This window comes from Mus caroli, chromosome 13 (genome assembly GCF_900094665.2).
Source record: "Mus caroli chromosome 13, CAROLI_EIJ_v1.1, whole genome shotgun sequence".
Lineage (NCBI taxonomy): Eukaryota > Metazoa > Chordata > Mammalia > Rodentia > Muridae > Mus > Mus caroli.
The window spans coordinates 106,623,190-106,632,694 of record NC_034582.1 but is presented as its reverse complement, the minus strand read 5'-3'; the positions used below and the strand labels follow the sequence as shown (position 1 = coordinate 106,632,694).

The 9,505-nt window shown below is 45.4% G+C and overlaps 1 protein-coding gene across 1 annotated transcript in view; it reads right to left on the bottom strand.

Moving 5' to 3' along the window:
• Nucleotides 1–1,374: 1,374 nt before the first annotated feature.
• The window catches only part of LOC110307747 (chondroitin sulfate proteoglycan 4-like), a 67,174-nt gene continuing 59,043 nt past the window's right edge, over nt 1,375–9,505 (bottom strand). The window contains 3 exon segments of the mRNA XM_029484999.1: nt 1,375–1,425; nt 1,427–3,351; nt 4,276–4,459. Of these exon segments, the coding sequence (XP_029340859.1) occupies nt 1,375–1,425; nt 1,427–3,351; nt 4,276–4,459 (2,160 nt within the window).

Genomic DNA, 9,505 nt, shown 5'->3' with positions numbered 1-9,505 from the left:
CTGCTGGGGCGCTGGGGCAGCCATCTCATAACCATAAAGAGCCTGAGGATGGCAGAGCAGAAGGGACAAAAGAGCTACCACCCCTGATAATTATGAGTCCCAGAGCCACCTTCAGAATGCTCATCTCTACTGAGTTCACTAGTTGACATAATTCAGCACACTTCAGCTGCCTAAAGCAAAGCCTGGCAAAGACTTCATAACATATGGGCCAAACTCAAGAGCTAAGGATTTCTTTTTGTGCATTCTCTTAAAACAAACTTTGTTTTAGGAAAGATGAACACAAGAAAAACAAATGACAGAGACCACGTGTAGCCCACAAACCTAAAATCTTTACTATATTACTCTCCACAGAAAAATCTGAATCATTTGTGCAAGCCTCAGTCTCACATTTGTGGGTGTGCTATACTCTGCAGCCCAAGGCTGCCTTAGTGTAAGGACTGAAAGCTTCATTTTAGACTTACAGAAATTAATGGTGGACAACGGTTCAAGTAGACAATTCAAATACAAATTTGCCATTATTTCCATTTATTGTAAAAGGATGCCAAACTAAGGCATCAAAAAAATAAAAAGCTTTTAACACACCTTTCTACACCTCAGAGCTTCAGGTATTTCTTGACTTTACAGATCCCTCTGTAAACAATGCCTCTGGATAAAAATACATCGGATTTAAGGACTATCCTCAAAGAGGTCTGTTTGCCCTGTGATCTGAACAAGGCATTTCCTGCACGAGGAAACCAACCTGAGGAGACTCCACACACATAAATATCCCATAAACAAACTCGCCGATGTAATAAATGGCCTCTTCTGTGGAGAGAGACCCAGCACCTCCTGCTGACTCACCGTGAGGGTGAATCGACCATGAAAAGCACCCACACCGTCCTCCCTTAACTCCGAGCCCCAAGTTAAAGGCACTGCTTCCAATGGGGTCCCACTGCTCAGCAGTACCTTAGTGCAGTTTAATTCTTAACAGAGTGTCAGGTCCTGGCAAGGGACCACTGTGGAAGGCCCAGGAGTGCACTCACCAACAGCACTGGACTGTGAGTGGGCCCTGTGTGTAACTACACCTAATGGACAGCCTTCCTTGATCCGAAGCGCATTCCTTCACCGTTATAACCCAGAGTTGATCTTCGTACCTATACACCGTAAGTGGTCAGTAACAGCAAGAGATGGGGGAGGGGAGGAGAGCAGAAAAGGAGAGAGATGGGAAAGTGGAAAGGGGGGTGAAGGGGGAGAGAGAGGTGGGGGGGGGAGCGAAGGAGAGAGAATGAGTATGAGGTGGTGTAGGAGGGGGGCTCCCCATTTATACCCAGTACTGGTTGCGTTTCAGTGCGGGGTTGGTTTGTCGACAGAGCTTGGCCATGTCAGGATCCAAGTTCACCCACGAGTCCCAAGGAGCACATTTCTCCATAGGCTCCGCCCCCAGAGGGGCTGGCCCATCATATGATTGGGTCCGGAACAGACTGGGAGCCAGGCTGCTGGAGCTTCTAATAAGGGGTGTCACCGTGACCGTGGGAATGGCTCCACTCCTCTCTGCTCTAGAGCCTGTGGATGGGGACTTCGGGTTTGTCTTTGGCTGGATAAGTGATTTGGGTTTGTCCTCCTTTCGGCTCAGTAGCCAAACACACAGGACCACCACAGTCACCAGCAGGAGGAGGAACACAGCAGCCAAAGGTATGATGACCACCAGAGGGTGACGGCTCATTTCCGGCTGCATGGCTCCCCCAGAAAGAGACTCCCCCACTTTGGTGGCAGCATATGGCCAAATGACCCTGGTGGGAGAGACCTTGGCATCTATATTTGGCTCTTTGCTACTGAGTTGACCCCAGGAATCTGTCCCCTGCCATCTGCCCTGGGTCAGATTCCCTGGAATTTCTGTCTGTTTTTTAATAGAAGCCCTAAGTTTTTTCTGAGAGAAAACAGAGGCCACGAGGGTCTCTCCGGTGACAAATAAAGGCACATCTGGTGTAAATGTCTGTAAAGGTAAGGGGTCTGGTGGCACTATGGTAAAGGCTAGATAACCTGTTGCTGGCTGCACATGGTCTGCGCTGAGCAAGAAGGTGAAGGAGTCATTCAGTGTGCGGGTGCCTGTTAGATTAGCCTGTGGCTCAAGCACCAGCTGCCCTTGGTTGATGTCTGTCTGGGTGAACTGAGTGACCTCTTCCATCACAGGGCTGTCTACTGCTCTTCGAACAAGTCGTCCATGGACTAGGGGTTGTATCACTTCAAACATGGGATCACTATTAGTCCTGTTAGCAAGCTCGGTTGCATCTAGATCCTCTGTCCTAAGCTGGTGAGCCACTCTGTTGGTCACTTTCAGGTTTGCTATAACCCACAACAAAGGCTGCACCCTGATGTTCAGGGTCTGCTCCGTCAAGTTGCACTCTGTTGTAAGCAGTGAGAACCTCAGCTGATCTCCGGAGGCTGTGAGATTGGTCATGTGGTAAGAGAGTCTTCCAGAGTCCAAATCCTCCTGCCCAAAGCTGTTGACCACCTGGTTTTCAATCAGCAAGTGGCCGCTTTGGAGGGGCTGTGTCACTCTGTAGATGATCTGGAGGCTCCTACCATTGGTCACTGCTGAAAGGTGAGTGTTGGTGATGGGGACAGTGTTCTGGCCTTGTGGGAGAAGCAGGTCTGTGAGGTTCACAAGAGTGATGGAAATGGGGGTGACATCCAGGTGGAAGAGCTTGTAGAGAGGGCGGTGTTTGCCGTCGGTCACACTAAAATAAAACACTCCAGAGGATGGGCTTCTATCCTGTATGAACCACACCCGAGCGTTATTGATGTCCGCCTGTGTAAAATGGTGAGCAGGGGCATCTGGATCGTGAGCCATGGCTAAGAAGCCATTGTTGGGATGACGGATGATCTCATATTGGATTTCACTTGGAGGACTATCTATATCTTCTACATTGAGGATTTCAGGTCCCATAACCAACCTATCGCCCTGCAGAACTGTCAGCCGCAGCCCTTTGGTCTTTAATTCTGGAGGCTGATCATTCACAGGGGTGATGGTGATGTTGAACATCTCTTCCAGAAAGCCAGCCTCTGGCTTGCTGGTGGACTGGTTCTTTGGGTTTGGCCAAACAGCAAAGGTAAAATTATCAGCCAGTGATTCAGAGTCATCATGAAGATACGTGGCTCCAAATACATTAACTGTGTGCTGGGAGAAGTAGGGTCTTCCCGTGGTAATGTTTCTCTCTCCAACCATAATGGTTCCATGGTGAGGAAGAGCCGTAACCTGGAACCAGATCTCATGGGAAGAACGCTGAGGTTGGGGTAGCTGAAGTAAGAGGTTGGAGGCATCTAATTTTGATTGGTCAATGAGAACTTTATCTCCTTCCTTGACAGAGGCTCCTATTGAAACAGTTAAAGAACAAAGAGACATTTAGTCATGGAGCTGTCTCTCCTAAGAATTCCTCTCAGTGGATGATTCAAACAGTAGGTTGCTAAGTGTCTAAATTAGCATACAAAAATAAAATTTAAACATAAACACATTCCTATAGAAGCCGATACAGAGGTCCCTCAGAAAGCAAAACAAAACAAAAAAACCAAAGTGAAAACAGAACTGCTATATAAGTCAGCTATACACAGTTGGGTATGTACTCAAAGGACTCTTAGCAGTCCACAGAGATACCTGCACACCTACATTTACTGCTGCACTATTCACAGTAGACAGAAAATAAGATCAGGCTAGATGTCCATGCATAGATGAATGGCAAAGAAAATGTGGCCTCCTGACAGGGATGGGAAGTGATAACACTTCCATGTGGCAGGAAGGCAGAGGTGGGAACTATACTGAGGGAAGAAAGGAGCAGGGCTGGAGCAGGGAAGGACACAGGAAGTGGGAGGAGAGTGGTTGGGAAGTGAATGCAAGCAACCATTAAGCCAGCAAGCCAGTATTTCAGGCAAGGAATCTTTAAAAACTGCACATCCATGTCCATGTATGTAATGTTACTTCCCTAACTGCCCCATAGCTAAAGCTCTCCTGCTATAGACAGGCCCAGCTCTTAGTTATCCTTTTCTATTCATCATTTTCATTGTATCAACAACTTTCAGTCTGTGCATGATAAAGCTCCCAGTGGAGGCACAAAGAGACTCTTTAGAGTCAACTGTCAATCCTTGCCACGAGACTCATGACAGAGTAACCACCACTGGCTGTAACTGTGTCTGTCTTATCGCAGAGGATGAATGTGTAGCATGGTCTAAAAGGGAAAGACGGATTTCCACATTTTTCTCTCTTCTATAGACAAAGCACTAGCCTTGGTTTGTTGGCAGTACCTGTATTTGCACGCAGCCGGCTCTGTCGACCTGACTCGTTCACTTCATATGAAATGGTGATCTGAAAAGCCTCGGGGCCCAGCTCCACTGGAGGGGAAGATGCTGTGAATGTGAAAGAGTCTTCTGAGGCCCACCCCGTGCTCTCAAGATCCACATGCTGGTAGAGTATCAGCCCTTCACTCACCTGGACAGAAGGAAGTACAATTAGGGCCAAGCTTCCCAGATGATACAACGGTCAACACACATTCTACATGGAGGAGGCATGCTCTTTGTGGGGCTTACTATACTCATGCTTAAATTATTTCATGTATTTGTATAAAGGAAAAAAAAAACATGAAAATGTGGTGACCTCCTCTTCACAGCAAGGAGATCGTATTTCAAACCTGATCTAGCCATCAGAGAGAAGCCCGTTGACTCTGAGATGGCCATTGCCCTGGAGTGATTTTCTTATGGAAAGGGTATATGTGGGAACTTAAAGGGGGCTGGGGAAGGAGGGTGGGAGGGAGGATAGCCCACGTCCAGCCAGAGTTCCTCCTAGGCTCTGGGCAGACAGACGCGGGAGGGCTGCCAGACGCTTTCCACTTGGCCCCAGGTGGGCATCTAAACCACTGACCCCATTCAACTGGGGGGGGGTAGGGGTGGACAAGGGGCAGCCCCTGAAACCAAGGGGCCCTGGGGTGACACCCTGTAGCCTCAGCGTTATGGGAGAGAGGGCTGAGAGGAGAGAGGTTCCCACACAGGTGAGAGTCTGCACAGAGGACCTTGATGAACAGAGTCTGTCTATGGTTTTAAGGCTTTACTATAGAAAAGCAGGGAGAAAGGAGAGAAGGTGGAAAGAAAGAGAGAGACCAGCCATGGCCAAGAGGAGACAAAGGGGAAAGGGAGAGAGAGAAGAAAGGCTAGAGAGTAAAAGGGAGAGAGAGGAAGAGAGGGAGAGGAGAGTAAGAGGAGTGAGAAGAGCAAGAGCAAGAGTACAAGAGGAGTGAGAGATCGAGGAGGGGCCAAGCAGCCCCTCTTATGGTATGCTGCTATCTTTTCTGTTGCTAGGTAACTGGGGAGGAGTCTAGCCTGAAGGTCAGAAGCTTGGGACATTGCCTATGTGACTACTAACCATGCTTCTCTTGTGGGGGCTGAGGGGGCAGTAATTTCGACAGGAGCCAGAGTTCCAGGAGCATGTAAGTGAATTATCACCACTCCGGGGGTTTCACCTCAGCTCGACTGAAGACCAGCCTGTCTGTGTATAGTCCAATGTCCCACGGGCATACTAAACCCTCCTTACTTGACAGACAGTGTCAGCCATTATTAGCTCATATGACAGGTCTCGTTTTTCAGATAGTGCTGTCTACTTTCTGTCCAGCTGGCTATTTGTGATCAACTCTTAGACATTATATGAGCTTATCCATACATCCTTCAGGAAGTACCTGTGTGATGTGACTTTCCAAAGCATTGTACCTCAAGATTAAAAATAACTAACTGACATTAGCAAATATGCAGCCGGTGTCCAAATTTCTCTATCAACCTGGTAAAAATAAAGCAAAAACAAAGACAAAAGAAACAAACAAAATCCATATACGTACACAGGGTCTGCTTTTGTCTGAGTTGAGACCCTTAGAAGGCCATCCATTCTCATAGGTGCCTTTTCATCTGTAAGTCCCTACTTTTTACGTGGTGTGTGTGTGTATGTGTGTGTGTGTGTGTGTGTGTGTGTGTGTTGAGAGAAGGCCCAGAGAGACTGAAACTAGTATTCTGTGAGATGAATTGTGAGGGAGCAAAGAGCTTACAGACGGTTAAGAATTTGGTCAGCCAAACCAAAATGGCCCCAGGAACAACTTCAGGTAACTGTCTGTTTCCACTGCATGAAGTGCATACGGATAACCGAGTTAGCTGAGTACCTGGGCTCTGGGGCTGAAGAAGGGAAGATGATGGGGTTTTCTCTCCTATCAATTTAGATTTGTCCAGCTATTTTCCCTCTTGCAGAAGTCATCAAAATACCATCAGAAAGCCAACGGCATCTCCACTAATAAACGAAGCAGGAAAGCGACAGTGAAAGAAACCACCACTCGAACGAGCTAAAGAGGAGTGATAAACAGGACATGCTGGAAACGGTCACCAATTATGTCCTCATGGGACCTGGGGGCACAAATCACAAGAGAGGATCATGCCTTGAAAGTGGAGAAACTGTAAACCCAGGGAGTGATGAATGGTATGGTGAATATAAAAGCCAACTACAACCCTAGGACAAAGTGAGCATCATGGTTGAGCAGCAGGAAGCTGAGAAGAACCCAGCAGCCCCGTGGTATTCCTGCTCAGAATGCAGAGGTTGAATCTATGCAGAGGATGCATATCCTGAATCCTTGCCCAGAATTCACAACTTGAATCTCTACACAGAATGCACAGTGAGGAAGGCTGGAGAGAACTGCCCTGTACTCTTAAGTTCAGCTGGCAAAATGGCCACCAAGCTCAATGACCTAAGTTCCATCCCCAAGGTGGAAGGAGAGAACTAACTCTCACAAGTTGTTCTCTGACGTCCACATGTACATCGTGTCATAATAAATGTCATAAATTACTCTATTGACAAGGTCATAAAAGACATTATATTGATAAGTAAAGAATGGTTCCAAATTGAAGGAAACTAAAGAAACTGGATAACTAAATGTTATGTTCTATGTGGTGGATAATTTTCTCTTTCCTATTAAAGACATTTGTTGGAACAATTTAGGAAAGTTTAATATGATATATAAATTGCATATTGACATTGTAGCAATGTTAAAATTATAAATTTGAAAATTACACTGTGATTATATGAGATTGCCTTAATTTTAGAAATTGCCACTGCAAAGACAATTGTGTAAAGAAACGATAGCCTAAGTCTTGTTGAAGACTAGCACTTTGGGAATATGGAGGAATAGTGGACTCCTCATACTTTTAGTAATTACCTTATAACTTATTTCAAATACAAAATTAAATACAGTAAATAATTCTCATTTTTTTCAATGAGCTTTGGGAAGGAGTTAGCATTCTCTTTTATGATGACCAATACAAACAGAATGAGGGCAAGAAACCCACCTACAAAAGTCTTGTACACTGAAGACAAGAGGCCACCTCCTGTGCTGTCACACTGGTCTGTCCCCACCCTCCATGTTTTCATCTCTATCCCTATGACCCCCCAACTTGGTCCTTCTGTGGACTTTTAACAAGGCTGTAATCCAATATTACATTAGAAGTCTATATACTTCCAAAGCTTAAAATGTTTTTATTCATTCTGTGACAATTTCACACATGTATATAATGTATTCAATCATATTTCATCCCATTATTCCCCCCCCTCTTGGTTTTTCAAAACAGTAATTCTCTGTGTAGCTCTGGCTGTCCTGGGTCTCACTCAGTTGTCCAGGCTGGCCTTGAGCTCACAGATCTGCCTTCCTCTGCCTCCTGAGTGCTGGGATTAAAGTTGTGAGCAACCAGCTCCGTAATCATCTCCAATCCCTTTCCACTCCCAGTGAATTTGTTGATCTTCCCAACAAATTTCCCTCCTACTTAGAGGTGGGGGAGATGGGAGGGAGGGAGGGAGGGAGGGAGGGAGGGAGGGAGGGAGGGGAAGGGAGCAAGCATAGGTAAGTTACCAGTGGCTACACTACTCCTTCCTCCAGCGTTGGTTCCAAATTTTAAAACTCTTCACAAGTAGCTTTTGTTTGAAGGGAAGATAAAGCATTCTTTGGGTTTCTGTGATCAAATTTCTATCTCATGTCCTTGATTTCTATATGACCTCAAATAATAGTTAAACGCTAAGGAGAAATATTTGGCTCTCAGAAGGCCAGAGGCCCTACTGGGCTCTCTGCAATGGGCTACAGTTTACAACTGAGAGGCAGCTGGGAAGGTGAACATCTGGAGAACTCCGCCCTTCCTCCAACTTAGGGTGTGACGATTAATCTCCATTACAGTTTGATGGGTCTTAGAATCACCATGGAGATAAATCCGTTTGATTATTCTAAGAGGGACTTTCTACATTAGGTTAATTGAGGTGTTAAAGCTACCCTGATATCACCCTGATGTCAGCAGCACCATTCCTATGGCTGAGGTTTGGGAAAAAAAAGAAGCAGTGGTCTGGACACCGGTGTGTACTTTTTTCTGCTTCCTGGCTCTATACCCCATGACTTCCTTGTCACGATGGACTTTTCCCCACGAACTGTAAGTCCAAATAAACGCTTCTTAGCTTGTTTTTTTGTCAGGTACTTTGTGATAGCAATAACAATACAATAGTGACTACACCGGGTTAGTTGACTGCAGAGCTGGGAACAGCCAAGATTGCCTGGTTCATCTAGGAGCTTTGTCCTCAGTCCTTTTCGGAGGTTGCTTTGTTCCCAACCGCCTGGATTTCTGCTCTTCTTCTGCCATGGAAGAGAATAGATATTAATATAAAAATGGATGTATCAAGATGCCCTCGGGAGGCAGAGGCAGAGGCAGGCAGATTTCTGAGTTCGAGGCCAGCCTGGTCTACAAAGTGAGTTCCAGGACAGCCAGGGCTATATAGAGAAACCCTACCTCGAAAAACCAAAAAAGAAAAAAAAAAAAAGATGCAGTGTATTTTGAAACCTGGATTGGCCAGACCAAAATTCAAATGTATATAGTATTCAGCTCTGTTTGTGCAAATCAGCTAGCTTCTCTCTATGCCCTATCTGTATACTGAAATGCAAAATAATATCTTCTTGTGGATCTGTATTTCCCCTTCCTAGTGTGTTACCATTTCAGTGATCAAAATGCCAGACCCTGGGCATTTCTAGGTCTTTCCAGAGCATTCTAGTTCTCACTCATGGATTTCTCACTGGGTTCTGAGTTGGGCAAAAGGCCATACACAGTTCTTACACTGAATTGCAGCATAATATTAAATGCCCAGAGAGTTATAGCCCAGGCTTCACAAGGTGAATATTTTCTAGAACATGTTTGGAAAGCTCATTTCCTGTTGCTTTATACTTTTTTTTTTTTAGCATCTAGAATAAGCGTTTAAATAAACATGTGTTTAATGAACAAATAATCTACATTGAAACTGTTTTACAACATTTCATTGTCAAGTTTATATGCTTATAACCTTATATAGACAGAAGGAAGGCAACCCAGGGTATTTCTTATATTTGTATGTATTTAACAACAACAGAGAAAATACCTAGCCTTTATTAGAATTCTACAGATAGCAGGCACTCCACAAGGCACTTTATTTTAGTGGCTTAGTTTC